This window comes from Anolis carolinensis, chromosome 1, assembly GCF_035594765.1.
Source record: "Anolis carolinensis isolate JA03-04 chromosome 1, rAnoCar3.1.pri, whole genome shotgun sequence".
Lineage (NCBI taxonomy): Eukaryota > Metazoa > Chordata > Lepidosauria > Squamata > Dactyloidae > Anolis > Anolis carolinensis.
In genome coordinates this window covers 32,681,426-32,706,735 of record NC_085841.1, presented here as the reverse complement: position 1 = coordinate 32,706,735, position 25,310 = coordinate 32,681,426, and the positions used below count along the sequence as shown (strand labels likewise).

Sequence of the window (25,310 nt, the reverse complement as noted above, 5' to 3'; positions counted from 1 at the left end):
ATGGTGGATGGCCATCTGTTGGGGGTGCTTTGTGTTTTTCCTGCATGGCAGATGGGCGTTGGACTGGACGGCCCTGAGGATCTTCCACTAAAATACTGTTAAGTTTATTTTGGTTAAAATTGTTCTTCATTTTAAATATTGTATTGTTCTTTCTTTCCTTTTTCCTTTTTTTCTCTCCACTGTGTGAATTAGTTCACACAAACATTTTCCATCCATCTGCCACCAGCCCAGTCCAACCCAGCCTATGCCTGATATACAGTATATATAATATATAAACATTTATTGGAGCTCCACAAGAAACTTTTGCTTCAAAAAGGGCTCAGTGGCTGAAAAGCTTTGAGAACCCTGCTCTAATGGGACAGTGCCAGGATAGAAGCAGCATGCCAAGATTAAGCAGTCAATATGATCTTTAGGGTGGGGAACCAGCAAATTTTCCATGTTATGAGTGCTAAACTCCTGTTCACCTTCCTGTGATAGTTTTGTAGTAATTCTTTGCTATAGTCAATGGAGGTGGATAGGTGATTTAGGACCTCATCACATGATTGTGGGAAATAGGGGGATTGTCTTCCTAGCATAGCAAATTGTAGATTTTATTTCATTTATAGACGTTGCATTACACATATATATTCCCCAGCTGTTCCCCCGTTCTTTCCCGCATTCAGAACCATCACATGGGTCCCTGCCCACTCTGTATTCTTTTTTTAAAAAAATGGGTAAATCTTCGAAATTCTGGAACTCCAAGACCTTGCGGTACTTAAAAAGAGGAATTCTTTATCTTGATTTTGAAAAATTAACATATAGTATTGCTGTATTGCGAAAGCAAAGCATACTGCAGAGGGAGAAAATCCAGCTATCAGAATAACAATATATTTCAATTGCGCAATATCTGTCAGTGACTTAAAAAAAAAAGCTCAAGACTCAAAATGAATGACTTGGAACAACAATGGCAATCAAGGCTTGCAGAAGACTGCCCATAGAAACACACCCATTGCTCCACGTCACTAAAATGAAACGGTATGCACAAATTTGACAGATCATGTTTTGGAGCGATTTCTCCCATTCTCAAGCACTTCAAGGGTTCAGAAGACTATTTCTTCCCATCTCCTCTTCTGCTTCCTTTAACAATGGTTCAAACCCATTTTGAGGAGGAAACATGGCAGATGTCACCCAGAAGTCAAAAAAACTTCATGTGATGGGCTCCGTGGCACTTTGTCTTCAAAACTGATTAGAAGTGTGTACAAACAGGCAGTTCTCTGTATCTGATGAGGACCTAGAGTCATAGTCTGAGGGTGCTTCCAGACAGGGCTTAAACCCATGCCACCCCAATAACCCAGGCTTTCCGGGGCGAGTGTCTACATGCCATCCTGATAACTATCGGGATGGCATGCAGTCACCCCAAAGTCCCCTAAAATGACCTCTAGAAATAAAATAAAACTTACTGTGCCACCATTACATCCCTCTTGTCACTCTCCTGGCATGAGGAAATTTCCCACCAGGAGACCGGGGGGGGGGGGGGGGAAGAGACCTCTTCAAACCCCATCCCCTCCAAATGTGTCATTTCCTCATGCCAGGAGGGATGTACTGGCAGCCTGGTAAGTTTTATTTTATTTTTAGGGGTTATTTTGCAGATTGAGCAGGAGGGGTGGCTGTCATCCTGCACCTTTGGGCTCCAGGAGCTGAAAAGGTGTGAGATGGAAATAGGGACTTGTCCCCAGGTAGTCCCAGGATATCTAATTAATTCAGATCAAACCAGGGAAGCCCTGGTTTAATTTGAATTAATTCGGTTTTACCGCAGGCGTCGTAAAACTAAGACAGGTCTCAGTTTTAAGGCATGTCTAGATGGGCACTGAATGAGACCAGATTCATTCTAGATTGGTCCATGTTAAATTATGCTCACATCTGAATGGAAACTACAGCCTGTGAACTACCCTATTATACCTTCCAGCATTTTACAGAAGAAAAATAGGACTTCTTCAGCCAAGTAACATCAGAATCTGATCAAAATGGCAAACATTATTAAGGAAGAAAAACATATAAGTTAGGAATCTGCAGCAGTTTGCTTTTGTTTGTGCCTGCTAAGTCAAATGAGTGGAAACTACTTTGTTTGCAGCAATTTAAGTAAAATGAAAAAAGGGGGTGGAAGGTGGAAAGATGAGAGCAAAACTGAATATTGTGGATGTAACTGAAAAATAGGACAGCAGCAGATTAACTCGAAGTGTCCCTACCAAATCTGGACAGTTGGAGGGTGCATACTACAAAGCCTATAGACGAAAGAAAAATAAAAGTTACAGAGCAATATTTGAAAAAAGCCCTATACTGTATAAAGTATCTTCTCAGCTACCATCTGTTTCTGCAACTGCCATTTATTTTAAATGGCATAGCAGCAGTGTAGTGGGTCTGCTCTATTAACTTTTGTGATTTAACCTTCACTGTTCTGTTTTGGTCTGGCACTCTATAGCAAAAAAAACAAAAAAACAAACAAAATGAAATTGTAAAGTAAGAAAAGCAAGAAAAAACTAGACTGATGCAGTCATTATGTGAAATGTCCTTGCCTAGGAAATACATAACGAAATTACTTTCTGGTTATGTGGTACAGCAGGTACAGCATTTTATCACATGAATAAGAAATACTAACAACTTATTAAAGAGGACTGTGAACATTTTATGACTATAATACTGGAGATTCAACAGTTTAATCTGTTCATGTCTGGTCATCTATTCCATAATAATGATAGATCTTTTTTATATCTATATTATTTACATATGTTATTATAGTAACGGTGCAGAGATTGATGTATGTCAACATTTGGATCTTTGAAGGTCTGAAAAGGTCAGAGATAACACCAGAAATACACTGAAATGTAATTGTCAGCATTGTCTTCAACCAAAGAGGGAGAAAATAAGTATTTATTTTCAGATGTTTATTAATTGACTGATCATAGCCCTCAGGTGCATAGTTGGTGGCTGGGGAGAAGGTATTTTGATGGGGGATACCATCAGCTACATTACTATGTTAAAATTCTATGCGGAGGAAATTGTTCCTCAAAGACTCCCAGCATTGATAATTGGAGCTGTCATAGAGAAATTCCTTCTCACAGCAAAATCTCTTCACTGGTGGGTGGAAATGTTCAAGTATAAAGATCCGTAGGGTTGTAAAGAACAGCAAAGCTTTCCCTCTCCTCCTCCTCTGGCCAGTATGAACCAGTAGGGGAAGATTTTGCCAATTGCATTGCTCCATGAACACATTTAAATGTGTAAACATTTGTACGTGATTGTCAATACTTGCCATATTTTGGATGATGGTTGTATGATTGCTAAGAATGATTGGGCTATGAGATGGTTTATGTTGAACTGCATCTCCCTTCAGATTTGTGACCATGTTATTATGATTTTGAGATACTAGTTTGCACTCTTTGCTTGAAACTCCTGTTACTTCCTCTCTTACAAACTATGAAGCTCACCCTTCTATAGATCACCCTTCCTTGGAAGCCTCACCTGCCGTACTCTTATATACACCTGTCAACATGTAAAGGCAATGTTTTTTTAAAACCAGGCTGTTTAAAGTAAAGTCAGAATGTGACTTTATTTGTATCTCTGGTGGGAACACACAAGAAAACCTTTTAGGTTGTGGAACTTGCCTTCCAGGGATGTTCACGCTATCTCCCATCCACACACAGGCAAAGTCTTTCCTATTCAGGCATGCTTTCAGCAACAAACTGGCTGTGAGGAAGCCCTTTTAATGGATTGGCATTCTCCTGTTTCATTAACATATTTTTAATTTGTTTTTCAATTCAGTCAAGTTAAAATAATTTTTGTGGGGTTCTTTGTTCTTCAGTGTATTTTTTTTAAAATCATGCCTTTTTTAATCTTGATGTGTGCTGCCAATGCACAATCAAAATAAATAGATACTTGGCATTTACTAGGTTTTGGTTCCAGGATCCACCATAGATACCTAATTCCATGGGTAGTCAAATCCCCATAAATACAGTGACATAGAAAAATAGTAGGAAAAGCAACATTTGCTTTTTAGATTAAAAATTTTTTCAAGCCATTAATGGTGATATCCATGGGTGCAGAATTGGTGGACACTGAACACCAATTGTAAATGTCCTAGAACTGAAATATTCCATCTTCCACAGGAGTAAAAAGAATGAGCCTTATAAAAGCATTTAATCAAACTATAAACTGCATGAGAATAACAATAGGCTATGGAGGAAATGGAATGGAAACCATTTTGTTTTGCATTCCAAAACCTATGCTTAGTGAGGGATACTACCAAGAAAGGAGTCAAAAGAGATATGTATTTGCATAAAAGGACGGAGCCCTGCGGCACTCCACTTGTCACTTCTTTCCATGATGAAGACGACGCATTGGTGAGCACCCTTTGGGTTCGTTCGCTTAGCCAATTACAGATCCACCTAACCGTAGTTTTGTCTAGCCCACATTTTACTAGTTTGTTTGCCAGAAGGTCGTGGGGGACTTTGTCGAAGGCCTTACTGAAATCCAGGTACGCTACATCCACAGCATTCCCTGTATCGACCCAACTCGTAACTCTATCGAAAAAAGAGATCAGATTAGTCTGGCATGACTTGTTTTTGGTAAATCCGTGTTGACTATTAGCAATGACCGCATTTGTTTCTAAGTGTTCGCAGACCACTTCCTTAATGATCTTTTCGAGAATTTTGCCTGGTATTGATGTGAGGCTGACCGGACGGTAATTGTTTGGGTCGTTCTTTTTTCCCTTCTTGAAGATAGGGACCACATTCGCCCTCCTCCAATCTGCTGGGACTTCTCCCGTTCTCCAAGAACTCTCGAAGATAATTGCCAGTGGTTCTGAAATAACTTCCGCTAGTTCCTTCAGTACTCTTGGGTGTAGCTGATCTGGCCCTGGGGACTTGAATTCGTTTAGAGAGGCCAGGTGTTCCTGGACAACTTGTTTCCCTATTTGGGGTTGGATTTCCCCCAATCCTTCGTCCATTCCGTGTTGCTGAGGTTGAAGATGGCTTTCTTTTTCTGAGAAGACCGAGGCAAAGAAGGCATTAAGTAGTTCTGCCTTTTCCCTGTCCCCTGTCGCCATCACCCCATCTTCTCCTTGCAATGGCCCTATCGCCTCCTTTTTCTTCCTTTTTCTACCAACGTAAGCAAAAAAGCCTTTTTTGTTGTTTTTTATGTCCCTGGCAAGCCTGAGCTCATTTTGCGCTTTAGCCTTGCGAACCTTTTCCCTACAGGTGTTGGCTATACGTTTGAATTCTTCTTTGGTGATTTCTCCCCTTTTCCACTTCTTGTGCATGTCACTTTTGAGCTTTAGCTCAGTTAGAAGTTCTTTGGACATCCATTCTGGCTTCTTTGCACTTGTCTTATTTTTCTTCTTTGTTGGCACTGTTTGCATTTGCGCCTTGAGTATTTCACTTTTGAAAAACTCCCATCCATCCTTAACTCCCTTGTTTTTTAATATCGGCGTCCATGGAATGCCGCTCAGTAATTCCTTCATTTTTTGGAAGTCAGCTCTCTTAAAGTCCAGAATGCGTGTTTGACTTGTCTTAGTTTCAGCATTCCTTTGTACTGCAAACTGCAGGAGCACATGGTCACTTGCCCCTAAGGATCCAACCACTTCAACTGTATTGATCAGGTCTTCCACATTTGTTAAGATTAGATCAAGAGTTGCTGATCCCCTTGTTGCCTCTTCTACCTTCTGGACCATAAAATTATCTGCAAGGCAAGTGAGGAATTTGTTGGACTTTGTACTCTTGGCTGAGTTTGTTTTCCAGCAGATATCGGGATAATTGAAATCGCCCATGACTACTATATCTCTTCTTTGTGCCTGTTTGGTCAGCTGTTGACAGAAGGCTTCATCAAGTCCTTCATCCTGACTCGGAGGTCTGTAGTAGACACCCACGACAAGATCTTTTTGAGTCCCGGTTCCCTTGATTCTTATCCAGATGCTTTCAAGCTGGTTTCCCGGATTACAGTCTTGCATTTCTTCTGCAACGTAACTGTTTTTGACATATAAAGCTACTCCCCCTCCTCTCCCCTTTGTTCTATTTCTGTGAAAGAGGTTATAGCCCTCAATGGTTAAATTCCAGTGATGGGAGTCATCCCACCAGGTTTCAGTGATGCCTATGACATCGTATGTGTGGTGCTGTGCTAGGAGTTGGAGTTTGTCTTGCTTATTTCCCATGCTCTGAGCATTAGTGTAAAGACATGTAAGCCCCTGTGACCTCCCCTCGAACTGTTTATTTGGGATTATTGTGCTCTCTGTACTTGGTCCTTGCTGTGTTTGTGCAGCCCTCCGTTTAGCCTTTCGGCGGTTCCCTGTGGTCGTGGGTAATATAGTGTTCGCCAGGCTGTTGTTCCCATCCCCCAGTGGATCTAGTTTAAAGTGCGCCTGATGAGGTTTGTGAATCTGTGTGCAAAAAGATGTTTTCCTACTTGTGTGAGATGCACCCCATCGCTTGCCAGTAGTCCATCCTCTTGGAAGAGTAGACCATGGTCAAGGAAGCCAAAATGCTCCTCTTGACACCATTTTCTGAGCCAGTTATTGACCTGTACTATTTTTCCGGCCCTTGTAGAGCCGTGTCCTACAACAGGGAGGAGGGATGAAAAGATCACATGTACATTATACAGTTTTAGCTTTGTTCCCAGAGCTCGAAAATCATTTGTGATCTTTTGAAAAGTATGCCTAGCGGTGTCATTGGTACCTACATGAATCAACATAAGGTGGGGAGGGTGATGGGGCTTTAGGAGCCTGCTGAGCCTCTGAGTGATATGGTGTATTTTTGCCCCCGGGAGGCAGCATGTTTCTCGAGCCATCCCATCCGGTCTGGAAATGATGGCTTCCGTTCCTCTAAGGAGGGAGTCACCTACTACCAAGACCTGTTTCCTTTGAGGATTGACAGGGTCCCTTTTGTGCAAGACAGTGTGTATGTCCCCTGAAGAGTGTTCCTGTTGAAGTGAATCATGTAGGTGTAAAGTGTTGTCCTCCTCCTCAACATCCCCAGTGCATTCATCAATGACAATCCATTGAGATACATCCGAGAGCCCATTACTCTCCCAAGGATGTTCCTGTTGCTCCTGGTCTATGATTGGGGATGGAGCATTTGCATGATTACATAAGTGTGACTGTGGTGATGCACTGTCCCCGTCAGGGCTATCCCCTGCGCATTGATCCAGGGTGGTCCACTGAGTGATATCTAAGAAACTGTGGTCCTCCACAAGATGTGTTTCCTGATTGTATGTTAATGATGTAAGAATTTCAAATCTGTTGTGTAAATGCAGCTGAGCAGAGGAGTTCTGCGGAGGCTGCCTGGTCCTGCGTCTCCTTCTATGGGTGACCTCCTTCCAAGCCTGAGGGTTGTCTACCTTTGAGTTGATCTCCCCATAAGGTTCCTGATCATGGTCTTGGTGGTGTTGGTGTGATGCAGGCTGCTGATCTACAGCAGCGTGTTGTGCAGTGTCCAAGAAGAGCTCGAGTGCCTGAATGTCCTATAGAATAGTAGAGTTGGAAGAGACCACATGGGCCATCTAGTCCAACCCCCTGCTAAGAAGCAGGAAATCGCATTCAAAGCACCCCCGACAGATGGCCATCCAGCCTCTGCTTAAAAGCCTCCAAGGAAGGAGCCTCCACCACAGCCCCGGGGAGAGAGTTCCACTGTCGAACAGCTCTCACAGTGAGGAAGTTCTTCCTGATGTTCAGGTGGAATCTCCTTTCTTGTAGTTTGAAGCCATTGTTCCGTGTCCTAGTCTGCAGGGCAGCAGAAAACAAGCTTGCTCCCTCCTCCCTTTGACTTCCCTTCACGTATTTGTACATGGCTATCATGTCTCCTCTCAGCCTTCTCTTCTGCAGGCTAAACATGCCCAGCTCTTTAAGCCGCTCCTCATAGGGCTTGTTCTCCAGACCCTTAATCATTTTAGTCGCCCTCCTCTGGACGCTTTCCAGCTTGTCAACATCTCCCTTCAACTGTGGTGCCCAAAATTGGACACAGTATTCCAGGTGTGGTCTGACCAAGGCAGAATAGAGGGGGAGCATAACTTCCCTGGATCTAGACGCTATTCCCCTATTGATGCAGGCCAGAATCCCATTGGCTTTTTTAGCAGCCGCATCACATTGTTGGCTCATGTTTAACTTGTTGTCCACGAGGACTCCAAGGTCTTTTTCGCACACACTGCTGTCAAGCCAGGCGTCCCCCATTCTGTATCTTTGATTTCCATTTTTTCTGCCGAAGTGAAGTATCTTGCATTTGTCCCTGTTGAACTTCATTTTGTTAGTTTTGGCCCATCTCTCTAGTCTGTCAAGATCGTTTTGAATTCTGCTCCTGTCTTCTGGAGTGTTAGCTATCCCTCCCAGTTTTGTGTCGTCTGCAAACTTGATGATCGTGCCTTCTAACCCTTCGTCTAAGTCGTTAATAAAGATGTTGAACAGAACCGGGCCCAGGACGGAACCCTGCGGCACTCCACTTGTCACTTCTTTCCATGATGAAGACAACGCATTGGTGAGCACCCTTTGGGTTCGTTCGCTTAGCCAATTACAGATCCACCTAACCGTAGTTTTGTCTAGCCCACATTTTACTAGTTTGTTTGCCAGAAGGTCGTGGGGGACTTTGTCGAAGGCCTTACTGAAATCCAGGTACGCTACATCCACAGCATTCCCTGTATCGACCCAACTCGTAACTCTATCGAAAAAAGAGATCAGATTAGTCTGGCATGACTTGTTTTTGGTAAATCCGTGTTGACTATTAGCAATGACCGCATTTGTTTCTAAGTGTTCGCAGACCACTTCCTTAATGATCTTTTCCAAAATTTTGCCTGGTATTGATGTGAGGCTGACCGGACGGTAATTGTTTGGGTCGTTCTTTTTTCCCTTCTTGAAGATAGGGACCACATTCGCCCTCCTCCAATCTGCTGGGACTTCTCCCGTTCTCCAAGAACTCTCGAAGATAATTGCCAGTGGTTCTGAAATAACTTCCGCTAGTTCCTTCAGTACTCTTGGGTGTAGCTGATCTGGCCCTGGGGACTTGAATTCGTTTAGAGAGGCCAAGTGTTCCTGGACAACTTGTTTCCCTATTTGGGGTTGGATTTCCCCCAATCCTTCGTCCATTCCGTGTTGCTGAGGTTGAAGATGGCTTTCTTTTTCTGAGAAGACCGAGGCAAAGAAGGCATTGAGTAGTTCTGCCTTTTCCCTGTCCCCTGTCGCCATCACCCCATCTTGTCCTTGCAATGGCCCTATCGCCTCCTTTTTCTTCCTTTTTCTACCAACGTAAGCAAAAAAGCCTTTTTTGTTGTTTTTTATGTCCCTGGCAAGCCTGAGCTCATTTTGCGCTTCAGCCTTGCGAACCTTTTCCCTACAGGTGTTGGCTATACGTTTGAATTCTTCTTTGGTGATTTCTCCCCTTTTCCACTTCTTGTGCATGTCACTTTTGAGCTTTAGCTCAGTTAGAAGTTCTTTGGACATCCATTCTGGCTTCTTTGCACTTGTCTTATTTTTCTTCTTTGTTGGCACTTTGTTGGTCCTTAAGGGTCTTAATACGGTGCTCGAGCTGTTGGATCCTCTGCTCCATCAGAGTCCTCTGTTTGCATTTGGAGCAGATGTAGTTGTCTAGTTTTTGTGTGAAAAAGCGGAACATGCCACAGCTGGTGCATGTGATGGGAATGTTTTGCTTTTGTTGCATCTCTTGGTGAGCGTGGTGGCCAAGTGGGATCTTTGTACAGTTAAGTAATATGCACGCACTTTATGTGCAAACTGCAACAAACCACCTCTTTGTGTATTTGTTTATGTTGCTTTGTTTCCTGTATGTACTGCAAAGGATAGTTAGTAAAGGTGCCTTTTTCGTGCGCACCGTCAGGCGTGCGCGACACTAGCAAATAAAGCTTTCCCAGAAACTCAATTAACAGGGGGCAATGCCTGCTGTCAATCAACTTAAGTACCTGGCTCTCTTTCAACACAACAGTCACACAACAGTTAGACTTTGACCACAGGAGCCAAGCCCACACTCAGTTTAAAATCTTAGCCAAATCTTAGCCAAATCCTACCTGAAGCCAGGGAGCAAAAATGTCCTCCTGCTGCCTCTGCTTCTGCGAAAACCAACTGCCCTTCTGGGATCAGGCTCTGGCAGAAACTCACACTGGCAAATAAATCTCACCTAGTACAGTGGTTCTCAACCTGGGGTCCCCAGATGTTTTTGGTGTACAATTCCCAGAAATCCTAGCCAGTTTACCAGCTACAGTAGAACCCTGGTTAACTGAGCTCCAGTTAACCGAGTGTCCATATCATCCGAGGCACCGCCGGGGGTGCTCTTCCCTCTCCCTCTCCTCCTCTCGAGCGAAGGGAGGAAGAAGCACCCCAGAAGCGCCCCGCCTCTCCCTCTCCTTCTCTCGAGCAAAGGGAGTTCGAGAAAAGGAGAGGGAGAAGGAAGTGTCCTAGAAGCGCCCCGCGATTGCTGCTGCTGCAGCACTCATGGGGTGCTTCTCTGGGCCGAGCCCTCACCCCTTGGGAAGCAACCCACAAGCGCTGCTAGGCAGCTCGGCACTGCTTGGCCAGGCCCTTGATGGAGGAAAGAGATTCCTTCATCAATGGCCTGGCTGAGGGAGATCCGGGGAGGCGTCCCTCAGTGAGGGCTTGCCCGTTGCACTAGGCAGCAGCACTCGTGGGCTGCTTCCCAAGGGGAGAGCCCTCACCGAGGGATGCCTCCCCGGATTTCCCTCGGCCAGGCCCTTACTGGAGGAAAGAGTTTCCTTCAGCAATGGCCTGGCAGAGGAAAACCCACACACACTCCTCGTTTCTCAGAGGGACAGGATTGTGCCGCGGGTTTTCCTCGGCCAGGCCATTGCTGGAGGAAACTCTTACCCACAGCAAGGGTCTGGCCAAGCGAGATCCGGGGCACACTCCACTTTTCTCGGAGGGACAGGTCCTTGCCCCAGCAAGGGCCTGTCCCTCCAAGAAACGAGGATCATGTCGTGGGTTTTCCTCAGCCAGGAATTTTCCTCCAGCAAGGGCCTGGCCAAGGGCCAGCAAGGGCCTGGCGTGCTTCGCTTTTCTCAGAGGAACAGGCCCTTGCTTCAGAAAGGGCCTGTCCCTCTAAGAAACAAGGAGAATGCCATGAGGGGGATCTGGGGAGACGTCCCTCGGTGAGGGCTTGCCTTATCTAAGCCGTTTGGTTATCTGAGATTGGGCCCACCCTTTTATCTTGGATAACTGGGGCTCTACTGTATTAGGATTTCTGGGAGTTGAAGGCCAAAAACATCTGGGGATCCCAAGCTGAGAACCACTGACCTAGTAGGTTTCCACGGCTGAGCAGGGAATTATACCCTACAGAGTTATACTACAGAGTCCTAGTCCAACACTGAAACCACTCTCCCATGCTAGCTTTTGGGTCCCACTAAACTATAAATCCCAAAATTCCACAAGATGTTGCCAGGGCAGTTAAATTGGAATATCATGCTATAACAGTGTGGGAAGATATGAATCTAGTAGTATGTAAAGTCCATCATGAGAACGGATAGCAGAAATCCCAGTTTCCTATCTCCAATTAACATCTTCAGAGCACACACATATTTTCCTTCACTATGGTGACATTTGCAAGCTTACTGTTTAAATTATAGTAATTACTCTCCAGTACACTTAGATACTTACTAACAACCCAACACTGACAGTTTGTATAAAATGTTGTGTCCACTTCTTCAGCAACATGTGAATGACCCCGCTAGACCAAACAATCATTACCCCACCCCCAAAATAATGTATTAGAGGTAGTTATTAAATCCTTATTCTTCAGCAATGCAAAGATGTGATCACACCCCTCAATTTTGTCATTCTGCTTTTCATGCTGCAGTAGATGTTCACAGGTGAAATTGGAATAGAAATGCCTGAATTCTCTTGTAAGCCTGTGAGAATTAAGGGCCCAGGTGTTTCTGCCTATCCCCTGTGAAAGGACTTATGTCACTAGAAGTCAATGAAATATCAGGCTGTACTAGGAAGTTTCCAAATCATGTTTAAAAACAACACTAGAACTGAACAGCTGGGGTTCTCCCACTGGAAACACAGAGACAGAGATGTAGGATGATTCTTCTGAAATTTAGAATAGAATGAAGACATTTACCCAAATAGATTTTTTCCCCAATTAGCATGAATTATATGATACAGGCTCATCATCCCTTTTCGAAAATTCCAAAATTGTCCACATAAGTGGCTGAGATAATAACCCCTTTCATTTCTTATAATTCAGTGTACACAATCTTTGTTTCATGCTCAGAATTATTTAAAATATTGTGTATAAAATCACCTCCAGGCTATTGCAAGGTGTCTATGAAACATAAATTAATTTCATGTTTAGACTTGGATCCCATCTGCAAGATATCTCATTATGTATGTATATGCAAATACAGGTTTTTCAAAATCTGAAGAAAATAATTGAAAATAAAAAGCGCTTCTGGCCCCAGGGAATTCAGATAAGCGATACTCAACTTCTACTTCTAGGAACTTTGCCCAGCATTGCTTACATTTCTTGGTTGATTGGTTCAAAGCACATATATAATGCCCTCCCCAGGAGAGGCACTATTGAGAAAAATAGTTTTTAAAACATTAAACCAATTTTTTAAAGTCCAAACTCATATTTAAAAGCAGATCTAAAACCAGTTTTAAAATCAACCAGAGCAGATAATCCTAATTTTAAGAACCAAAAGCAACACAAAACAGTATTATCATCAACATGATGGACTATTTCACTCATGATCCAGGGCCCCAGGTGGCACAGAGATTCCAGTGGCGCAGCAGGTTAAACTGCTGAGCTGCTGAAATTGCTGACCAAAAGGTTGGCAGTGCGAATCCAGGGAGTGGAGTGAGCTCCCACTATTAGCCCCACCTTCTGCCAACCTAGCAGTTCAAAAACATGCAAATGTAAGTAGATCAATAAGACCACAAGCATCACTTTCCTTCTAAAAGCCAAGGTTTGCTAATCAGTTCTAAATTTCCACAAAAGCCTTTGGCATATCAAGATAAGTGTAATGATTAGCCTTCCACAAAATTAAATGACAAATGTACATTATAGACTACATATGTGTATACATTAACCCAAAATGTTTGTTCAGAAATAAACAAGTTATTGCCAGATTGGGTCTTAACCTTACTACAACTTTATTTTAGTGCCTGTCTGATAACAGGGTAAAAACTGGTGACACCATGATCAGGTATGTATTCCATGACAGACTAATATTTCAAATTATAAAATAGATGAGGGCAGTGAATTGTGAAGTCTTCCAGATATTCTTGAACTATGGTTTGGATCATTCCTCATTATTAATATGTTTGCTAGGGATGATGGAAACTGCAATTCAAAAACAGCTCAAGGGTCACAGAATTTCCAGCATTCATGAAATAGGAGTAATATTGATCAACATACTATTAAGTTTTCCCTAAAAAACAGTGGGTCAGAGTGCAGTATATTTTGAGCCATTTGTTTGTTTCAAAATTTTTAATTCAGCAGTTTCACTGTCCTCTTTTTTGTTTTGTTTATAAATGAGTGGAGTGAAGATGATTCAAGAGCTGACATGGCAATTATGTTGCTTTAAAAAAATTAAGAACAAGGGAAAACATTATGGCACCTGACAGGTTCCAAAAATAGACAGATTTAAGCATACACACACTTCACAATTCACTACTCTCATCTATATTATAATTTGAAATATTTGTCTATTTTGGATTACAGAGTCACTAAGTTTGACTTCCTTAGACAGCAGGAAAATAATACACACGCCACACATACATACATATCACCATGTTTTGAAATACACAATAATTGAAATCACCAGTTTTGCTTATACCTTACCCATAATCTGCAATATCTTGATGCCTGCAGCTATCTGTAGCTCTGGACTTGTAATTTGGTCAAGACTTTATACTAAAATGAGGAAGGTCCTCTTCCTTCTATCTGTCAAAAGTCCCTGGAGGCCACATGTTGTAATGGTGAAGCCATTTCCAAAGTGACCAGACCTCCCTGCTCCCTAATTTCTTTCTTCCTCCTTCCACCACCCTTTGAGGCCTTCCACACAGCCCTATGTCTCAGAATATCAAGGCAGAAAACCCCACAATATCTGCTTTGAACTGGGTTATCTGAGTCCACATTGCCATACATTCCAGTTCAAAGACGACAACGTGGGATTTTATTCAGCTGTGTGGAAGGGGCCTTTCTCTCTCTCTCTCTCTGTTCCCACCTCAACCAGGAAGGTTTTAGGAGAGGGATGAAAAAGAAAGATATATTTTATTGCAATCAAGAAGTTAATTTGATCCTTTGCAGAGAGATTTCTTCTGCCATTATTCCATCTGCCCCTCCTTTTCCTCTCTCCATCCATTTCAGTTCTGCAGCTGCATTTCCTCTTTCCATCCAGTGGTCTACACTGATCACTTGCCAAAGGCAACCACCATGGCCACTTTATATTTATTGCTCTGGGTTTTATGGCTTGTCTTCCATCACATTCTCCATCTCCCTGCCTCTGGTCATCTCACATCTGCAAAAAACAAAACAAAAAAGGAGCAGCAGTGTGATCACTGCTGCCCTGCTTCATATAGAGTTATTATTGTTACCTTCTTCATTAAAGATGCCAACAACTATCAGTATTAACCAGTGGGATATAAAATATCCCTAGAAGGAAGTGGAATATTGGTACATAAACATCAGTTCACTCTGTAATATTTCATTTAAGACAACAGGGTCATGGAATGCCTTGATGAAGAAATGTAGTTTTGTAAAACAGGAAATGCATGTTTCATGTCTTCCCAATGGCCATTCTTAAGAAGCCATTGGAATCCACTGTGATTTGGGCCCAGGACCCTCCATGGACATATAAGACATATGCTACCATGGCCCTAATTGGAGGTCAGCTGTGACCAGCAGTGCTGCAGAGTTTGAAGAGGCACGAATGGAGGGCTTAAGGGAGAAACGTACCAAGAGGAAGGCCCGTCAAGCCAACCCTGACCGAGACCGCCTTCCACCTGGAAACCGATGTCCTCACTGCGGGAGAACATGCAGATCAAGAATAGGTCTCTTCAGCCATCTACGGATCCATCCCCAAGATAGCGAAGACGGAGGACCATCATCTTCGAACTACGAGGGATCGCCTAAGGCAAGGACCATGGCATAGTGGTTTGAGTGTTGAACTATGTTTCTAGAGAACATGGTTCAAATCCCTGTTCAACCATGAAAACTGATGAGGGGATCTTGGGAAAGTTGCATACTTTTAGTCCCAGAAAATCCTTTGATATGTTTGTTTTAGGATTACAATAAAATGGAAATGACTTGAAGCCACACAACAACAACCACAGCCACAACTACAAAAAAAAGTGTTAGTTATCCTACCAAATGGTAACTGCAACTCAAGTTAGTTCATACTTCATTTGTTGTGTGAGTTTCAGCTGCTTTCTGAAAAGATGTGACCTTTATGGTGAGTCCTATCACACTATATTTTAGGCAATGATACATTCCTAATTTGGAACACAGGGAAAATGAGACCAGAGCAACCAAGCAGCAGGCAGTACTCAAACAGATAAAGGGCAAAGATGTTAGTTTGTGTCAAAAATATTTTCAGTTCCACATTCTCAGATGGACAGTTCATTAAGCAACTCTTCACATTTGGAGATGATCTTTCTGTTTGCTGATATAATTACAGTAGAGTCTCACTTATCCAACATAAACGGGCTGGCAGAATGTTGGATAAGCAAATATGTTGGATAATAAGGAGAGATTAAGGAGAAGCCTGTTAAACATCAAATTAGGTTATGATTTTGCAAATTAAGCACCAAAACATCATGTTATACAACAAATTTGACAAAAAAGTAGTTCAATATGCAGTAATGCTACGTAGTAATTACTGTATTTATGAATTTAGCACCAAAATATCATGATGTATTGAAAACATTGACTACAAAAATGCGTTGGATAATCCGGAATGTTGGATAAGCGAATGTTGGATAAGTGAGACTCTACTGTATGTTAGTGGCCAAAATGGCCACCAAGCATTGTAAGCCTTATTTAGATTTGGTTTTAAAGAACTTTCATATACTAATACAACATTTGGGAGGAAGAAGAATTAATGCTAAATCTTCACTTTTCCCAAATAAAAAGATTTGTTCTCTCCAGCTTGGATAGGCTGAGTGCAACAAATATTGAAAACGATCAGACATAAAATTAAGCACCTTTCTCAAATGAGAATTATCAGCTACTGATATAGATATGGGAATATGTGTATATCACAGCTAAGGTTGATTCTATAACAAGGCAGAGTGAGGTGTTTGCTTCAGGCAGAAAATTATGGGTGGTATGAAGGAGCATTCACAGCAATGTCCCCTCATCCCCAGACCTTCCCCTGTGTTAGAAGACAACCCTGTGTGTTCTAGGCAACTTGCTCTGCTTCTCTAAGGACTCGTTCTTTTTTCCTGTGGTGTACAATATACTGGTTGCTATTCCCTATGCAGTTTGGGTGTCGATAACTAACAAGATCACCTTCTCCAAATATTCTACCCTATACCCACTCATCTGAAGGGCATTAGTCAGCCCAAACTAGACTGACAACTGTTACACAGATGTCCTCAGTTTAGCAAAAAATTAGTAATTCTTGTATTTATTTCCTGTCTGTCCTTGCACCTCATGGTGGGGCAAAACATAGTTAAAACACTTCAACATAAAATATATGTGTATGTGGGTGTGGGTGTGACATACACACAGCACAAAGATTACAATAGACATGGGACCTGAGTTTAAAATTCATAGTTAAAAACTAACTGGATAGGAATAGGAGTTTTAGTGGGTGAGTTATGGAACTTCAATGCTCTCAGTATTTTTATATCCTTCCATATTTTTAAGATGGGAAGAAACAGAATAACCACATACCAATAAGCATTTGAATACATCTATATAATTTATGCAAAAGTGAGCTTTCTGTGGCACTGCATATTAGTTGATTGTGTAGATTATATTCATCTCTAATAAAACAAAGGCTGAGTGAGATTTATTAAAAAAATAAAACTGCTAAAGATATATTCCTGTATCAATGCAGTATCTTGTTGCTTTGAAATGAAACTCTCTCTATGGTTAGTTATACTTTAAAAAACCTGCATTTACCTGTACACCAATTAGCCAATTTCCCTCATGCTCCTCAGTCTTTTAATGCACTGAGTGGGAGGGAGATAAACTCCATCAGTTTCACAGCCAGAGGCAACTGTAGTCTGAAGATGTAGATCAAGGCAGCCATTTGTCACTTAGCTGGCGTGTTCAATTGGATGCACTATCAATTCTTACTACAGGCTTCTGAGCTGATCCACAGGGACATTGTGTCATAGAGGTATGTGGATTTCCAAGCAGGATTTAAGTGTTGAATCCATGGTGAAGGAGTTGTTTGCCAAGGCTGCCCATGCCAAGATTTTGGATGAAACAAATAGGCAACCCAGTGGGTACTATTATTCATTATGAATATATGCCCTCCAGTACCAAAAGAGTTGCCATGTTTCTATATATCAGTTCTTGGAGAATACAAGTGGTATAGGGCTGCCAAATCTCAAAGCCCAGCCCTAAGTCTCCAGTTTTCTTGGGTTATTATATCCAGGTGGGAAACAAGTGTGAAGCCTCCAATTTTGCAAGGTTCAGCTCAGGGCGAAAGGAAAGAGCTGTGTGAAAATTTCCAGCTCAGCTAGGAAAATAGCAGCCTGCTACAATTGAAAAGGCTTAACTGATTTGTTACTGCAACTTGCAATGCTTACCAGGAACTTTATACAGTATATTTGCTTAGTTAACTTCCTCCTTCTATTCCAGTTATTGTGGCTTCAGGATACACCTTCTATTTGCATCCAAATTCTGGCTGGAAGCATGTAGACCAAACTTATTATTCCTCATCCCGTTGCCTAAGTAGATGGGAATGAATAGTTAGACCAGTGGTTCTCAAAGTGCGTTCTGCTGAGTCCTTGGGGCTTCACAAAGCATCATGAGGGGCTCTGTGGTTCCTCCCTCCCTCCTCCTCCTTCCCCTCCAAGCTTCCCCTCCTCTTGCCTTCTCCTCCCCCCTCCCCCAGCCTCCTTTGCCCCAAAAGCTTTTTCCCACCTACCTTGCTGCCCAGATTCTTTTCCCCTCACCTTCCTTGCTTCCAAAACCCTATTTCCCTCCCACCGGTCAAGGGGTGCTTTGATTGTGCTTTTCCTGCATGGCAGAAGGGAGTTAAACTGGATGGCCCCCTGTGGTTTCTGCTGCTGCTTTTGTTGTTGCTGTTGTTGTTATTGTTGTTGTTGTTGTTACTACTACTACTACTACTGTACCACTACTACAACAAAGCTGGGTGGCCATCTGTTGGGGTGCTTTGATTGTGCTTTTCCTACATGGCAGAAGACGATTGGACTGGATGGCTCCTGTGGTTTTCCACTGGAATATTGTTAATTTTTTGTTGGTTATAATTATTTTTCATTTTAAAAATTATATTGTTCTTTGTTTCTTCCTTCCTTTTTTCCAGTATAAATGAGTTATGTGCAGTGTGCATAGGAATTTATTCATTTTTTCTATTAGCTCACACAAACACACAAGTGTTTGTGTGAACTAATTGAGAAAAAATGAACAAATTCCTATGTATGCTGCTCATATCTCATTTGTAGTGATATGTGTGGTGTTTATAGGAATTTGTGCATTAAAAAATACAGATGACATAGCACTTGGCTACCAAAAACCTGCAGCACTCCAACAAGAGCTGCAGACATGGAGTGATAAACTCAGTGAAAATGGACTTCAACTGAACATACCCAAAACAGAGTATCTGGAATGTGGCCTTCAAACTGGAAAAACAATTCAAATTAATGGACAAGCACTAAAGAAGGCCACCCAATTTAAATCGCTACGGTCACTGGTCTCCATAAATGGCGACATAATGCCAGACTTACGGTCACAAATAAATGCAGCCTGGTTGAAATGCCGGCAAACTAGTGGCCTTCAGTTTGACTCAAAAATGCCTGCACAATTCAAGGCTAAGATATACACTATAGTTGTTCACTCAGTAGCCCTCTATGAGGCAGAGTGCTGGCCAGAAACAAAGAAACATGAATAAGCCCTTAACACAATGGAAATAGAAATGCTGAGATGGACACTTGGCTTGACACTTCTTGACCATGTGGCAAATGATGACATCCGTCAAAGACTAGGAATAAAACCATCAGCAAGAAAATGCAGGAAGCAAGACTACAATGGTACAGCCATGTAATGAAAAGAGAACCAACATCAGTAGCACAAACAGCACTACATTTGGAGACTGCAGGACGATGACCATGTGGATGGTCAAAGAAAAGATGGATGGATACCATCAATGAAGACATGCGTGCTGCCAACCTGAAACCTGAGGATGCCCAAAACAAAGCTCTGTGGAAACGACAATCAGAATACTAACCCCTCCATTCAGAAAATAGATTAATAGATATTTTCAGAGAGTTCTCATTGTATTTGCTTTCCATTTGTGGTTCTATTTAGCCATCAATGTATTAATGGCTCCAATTATTTACAATCCAGATCAGCTGTTTTGGGACTTTAAACACACAAATGCACTGGAGCAATCCACACCAGAGTATATGAATGTGTTTTCCTTGACTGCAGGAATATGCAGTCATTAGAATATCCACTTTCTTCAGCCAAAATCGGGTTTTAAGTGCACCTTTATAACAAGTATTTTTCAGCTGTTAATCTGAATCAGCACACATTTTCATGAAACATCATTTAGCCACACACACATCCAGTTTCTTCCGCATTTTAGGGCATGTGAAGAAGGGCCCTAAGGCATGTTATCTTAGCTACATCAGACATCTCTAAGCATAAAAGCGACTGGTACACAAGTTTTGAAAGTGCACATTGATTCCTAGACAGTAAAGACATGTGTCAACCTCCGGTGTCAAGTGAGATTTTTTTAAAAAAAATCATCTTTATTGACTATTTTCCATATATGATAAAATCCTCACAGCATCAGAGAAAACTGAAAGAAGAAGCAAAGAAGAAAAAGAAAAGAAAGAGAAGGAAAAAAGAAAATAGGTCTATAAAGAAAAAAAAGAAAGTAAAGTCTCAGCTTCTGGTCATCTTCCATGAGGTGTCAAGTGAGATTTTTGGCAATATCGGTGGCCCACAGAAAATTGGCTCCTGAACTTTCTGTATTTCCTCAACATTGTCCTGGAAACTCGCCTCTCCTGGGCCACAGCCCAAAAGAGAAGAGTTGAGTAGCCAAGCTATTGAGTAGCTAATATTTTCTTGGCTATAATAAAATAATAATAAATTTATTTTTGTATGCTGCCTCCATCTCCCCAGCAGGGGACTCGGGGCGGCTCACATGGGGAACAAGCCCAATATAATCACATAAAATCATAGAATAACAATTTGGACATCAGACAACACAATTTAAAAACAATTTAAATAGGTCATAGTTAAAATCGACATAGTTAAAATGTTAAACAATCACCCAGGCATTAAAGGTCCAATATAGGATAACATCTGGGCGATAATCAAAACTGATTTTGGGCCCACAAAACCCTGCCCCCAATTTTTTGTTATGTGTTTTTAAATAAGGAAATGTACTTTATAAATAACAAATAATGTATAAATACACATTCACATGGAACAATTAAAAAGAAAGATCAATTTTAAAATGGTAGAAGCACAAAGTTGTGGCAAGGAAGCACAAAGTGAAGAGGCAGAAGCATCATTTTCTTTATTCTGTAGCCCTTCCAGCCTCCCTCCATCTCTTGCTCTCTCTCTCTCTCTTCATGAAGCCAAACAAAACAGGAATAAAAGCCACACAAAATCAACTAATCCAAAGTTCCTCAAGGAGGACAAGAGCAAAGCGGACAACAATCTCCTAAAGCAGACAAGAGCATGAGGCACAGAGGCACAAGGCATGGAGGCTGCTTACTTGAAGCCCTAAAGCCCTGTACTCTGGCACTAGTGCTCCCTCTGGTGCTACCTCTTAACTCAAATCCTGCTCTTAACACAGCTGAGTGGTGGCTCTTAACTCAATTCTCTTAAGTTGGGGTGCTCATAAGTCAAGGTTCCACTTAACTTTGTTTTTTTACATTAAGCAATGGAAAAATTGATACAAAATGCAAATAAAATTGGGTATCATCAGCATGAATGAGTTTTACAAGTATACACTGACATTTATTTCTATGCAGAAATATAGGGGGATGGATAAATTTTAAATGAAAATTAGATAAAATAAGAATACTTGTGGTTTTCTGAGCAATGCAATTAAAATCAGACTGACAGAACTTCAGATTAGAATTAAAAGCAATCCTAAAATTATGGGTTTTTTGAAAACAAAAACAAAACAGAAAATCAAAGTAGGGTAGGATATGGCTAAAAGCTCTCATTAAGGCTATTACTAATGATAGACACTGGTTTAGAATCAAAAGACCTTCCTTAGAGTTAATTAGAAGGGATAAATAGTTAGTTACGTAATGTGACCATATTATTGTCACCTGGCCCCACAACTCCAGACAACTTTTCCCAGCAGTTTTATGTATATGTTAAACAATACAAAAAATAATCAAACACACACAAAGACATACAAAAAAGTCATAGGCTAATGGGCAAGGGGTCAAGCAGAAGTCCCAGAGCACCACCTTTTGGGCTCTCCAGCAATGAATAATGCCTTCAATCCCAGCTAGGTGGCCCAAAAGGACGCCATTGCCTTCTGCAAAGTCAAGAGACACGCAATCCGTAAGTTCAGCTCCTAGCCTTCATCATCTATAACTATGCCCAAAGCAAGGTTTCTCTGTGCCATAAGATGGATGTAAATCATCAGTTAATCCAGGAGCTCCTGAAGCACAGCCTTAAGATTGGATGCTATGCACAACCACATTATATGTGTTTATAATACTGGTGCCCCATCAACCAAATGGTCAGCTTTCACTTGTTTGACTTGGTCCTACAGAGGTTGAAAATTCCTTGTTCAAAATGCTTGAGACCAGAAGTGCTTTGAATTTTGGAATACATGTACATAATATGGTTATCTTTGAAGGTGGAACCAAATCTTAAAAATGAAATTAATTTATGTTTCATTCACACATTGTACATTTATCCTGCTGATAATTTTATATAAAATATTTTGAATAATTTTGTGCATGAAGCAAAATTTCTATACATTGAATCATCAGAAAGCAAAGGTGTATCCACCACTCAGGCAGACAATTTCAGATTCTGGAGTATTTCAGATTTTGGAATTCCAGCTAAGAGATGTTCAAGCTATAATTTGAAAAAAAGCCCCATTCTGTAATCAACACACCAGAGCAGAGTTAACTGATTTCTGGAATTATTATTAATTATTAATATTAGCATGCCTGTATATCACTTTCTTTTTTTAAAAAAAATGATATTAAGGCAAATCACAATAAATGTGAAGCCTATGTTGGAAATTACCTGAAGGCACATGATAAACATTTTTTAAGCATGCTCATGATGGCTGGGAGAGATGAGAATCATGATCGTGTACATTGAGGAAGACAAAATGAACTAGGATTATGTATTCACACTTGCACCAATCCATTTTAAAAGGAGAATAATGAATGTGACTCTGCCTGCCTTCATTCTTTGGTAAAGGATATTCCTTCTCAGATTACCGTGAATAAGTAGAAGAGGCCTGTATAATTGTCCACAGCTGTCTGCCTGAGTTAGTCTAATAGTAATCATCTCACAAAATTCTCCAGACTCTTAATTTTAAAAATTAATGTGAACCCCAGCCCCAAACTTGGGTTAAGTCTAAACACAACCTATATGAAGAACTTTTCAAAATGTTGGTCACACCGATCCAAAATGTGCAGGAAAGTTGCCTTGTGTTAGGGAGAAAGCTCAACAAGAATTGGGCCAATATTGCAGAAGTTTTGGTGCTACATGTCTTTTGTTTTTCATTTTTAAAACAATAACATAATTAACACTTCCTTTATTTCTTAACAGAATTGGTTGGAATTAGCCCTTTCTAAGGGGATCAATTCCACTGGGAAAAAGAAATGGACAAAATTTTGTATAAAACCACTGGGATCCTGGAACTAAAACTTAGGGGATATTATATAGTGCATATTTTCATTGAATTCTGTGCCACAGTATTGAGGATTACTTTAATACAATTTGAAGTCTAAACATTTGGTTTCTGAGGCTATTCTAAAAATAATACTGTGCTTCTAATGACAGGTCAGAGTAGTTTTTAGTTAAGCATTCATTCTACTGCATTTGGTAAGCAGTCCAAGGAAAGATAAATCAGGCAGGAGAAGGTAAGCAGAAAGGAACTTTGCTGTCCTATTACTTCTTAGTTTTTCATATTTGCTTCAAAGTGTTTTGATCTCAAAGTTTAAGATACATATAGTTAGCTGTTATCATTTACTTCAGTTTTCATCTATTTGAATGGGTAATTAAGCTGAGCAATGGATTTCTTGTATATTCTACTGTAGGCTGTAACACTACGTAACAAAATTTGAAAAAAAAAACATTTTCCTGGTTTGAAAGTGTTATTTCCTGTTTAATTGTGCAGTACGTACTTTGAAAGTAGCTGTTATACTCCAGTAACTTCATTTTTGTGGCTGTCACAAACTATGTTGAATTGGTTGAGGGTGAAATTTAATGAGATATTTATTGAAAACCTGTAGCAAAATATGCTGCTGGATGTCCCACAAAAACAAAAAAAAAATGCAGTTTAATAAACCTTTTCCATGTTTGTCATGATAGAACCAATTAGGAAATGGCTTTTATAATCCAGGAACAAAATTCATGTTACATAGTGTAATGTCAAGGGCAAATAATGCCATGGACTGAAAAAGTTATATTGGGGACAAGAGGAGAATCTTGTGTGTGTCAGTCCTCCTAAACTGATACAAAACAAGTTGAAAGAATATATTGTACTCTAGATAAAGGAATACCAAGAGTGGGCTACTGTAAATGCTTAGGCTGCTTAAATCCTTTGAGATTGCAACACACACCTGTGTAATCTTATTGAGAAATATGTTCAAGTGATTTATTTCCAGATAGGCATACATGGAACTCCAGTCCTTACAAATATACACATGACTGAATTGTAGATGAGTCTAGATTAACTAATAATATCTTGTTTTTTAATTATTTATTTCAATATTTCATGACACACATGAACGCTGAAAATTTGATATATCTACTGTATATCTTAAAGCAAAAAATCTTTTTACTGGAGTGTCTAGCCAATTAAATTCTGAAATACTGAAGTTTCATGTTTCAGAGTGCCCAGTATGAAATCATTTTTGTCCACTGAAAACCACAGTAGTAGAAACACAATATATTAAGCACTTTATTAATATTGTCTAGTAAGTAGGAATTATTAATTTCCAGTAGGTCCAGCATGGATCTTATTTATTCTAACATTAAATTTGAGCTCCAGAGTTCAAATATGTTGCATCACTAGTCTGTGATAATCAATTTTGATTTGTAGAAAGGATACTTACAATGGAAGTGATATCGTGCTTGTAGGTTCATCATTTGGTGATATAATTAGGCATCAGCATGCTTTCCCCCTTTCTTGGATATAGCATTTTCTTCCCATTCCTCCAAAGATTGATTCACTTGGATCCATTTCCTCCAAATAGCATTTTTCATTCTTAAGTTCATGCAAATTTGTGTGCTTGTATTTCCTGTCCTAAACAATCAAGTGATCGCACACAAATCAATAAGTCATTAGTGGCATTAAATCTATCACATTTGCATGACGATTTGCATCTTCAAAGCACTTTACAAACAACGACTTGCTCTAATTGCAAAATAATCTTCATCAAGGTACTTTTGACGAGAGTCCTTTATCAAAGAATCAAAAGCCACATAAGAAAACATCCAGGGGAAAGAAAAAGATGAGAGCTTGAATGAGGTGATCAGAATAAATACTTATTTATTTTGTCTCCCTATTGTTCTCTCATAAGGCGTCCTGGTGTTGAATGCAGTGCCATCCCTACTGCAATAGCATCCAAAGAATTTTAGAGACTCAGCAGGGTCTGAAGTACATAATATTTTCCATTCTTTAAAGGACAAAGAGATCTACATAGCCACGGTTTATTTTTAAGGCCCTGTGGTCACTAAATACAATCATAGTGTGTGTGTATGTGTGTGTATAAGAACCTCTCTGTATTCAGTTTCTGGGAAATAAAAGCTTTCACTGTGCCTGTAGATTTTATTTAAATATGAATGCTTTTTGTAAAAAGTAGAAAAATACTTTCTCTAAGATCTAAATACCCTAAAATCACCAGATCCCATCTCATCTTGGAAGCTAAGCAGGATCAGCTCTGGTTAATACTTGGATGTGAGACCACC

The 25,310-nt window shown here is 40.7% G+C and overlaps 1 protein-coding gene across 2 annotated transcripts in view; it reads right to left on the bottom strand.

Annotated features, from left to right (window-relative positions):
- Window positions 1-24,861, bottom strand: part of kcnk2 (potassium two pore domain channel subfamily K member 2) — a 203,777-nt gene extending 178,916 nt beyond the window's left edge. Inside the window, exon 1 of one of the 2 annotated variants that reach the window (XM_062972089.1) lies at window positions 24,455-24,861. In XM_062972089.1, the coding sequence (XP_062828159.1) occupies window positions 24,455-24,488 (34 nt within the window). In that variant the 5' untranslated portion in view covers window positions 24,489-24,861. The remainder of the gene's footprint in view (window positions 1-24,454) is intronic. The other variant, XM_008125851.3, reaches the window with a different exon arrangement.
- Between the last annotated feature and the right edge of the window lie 449 nt (window positions 24,862-25,310).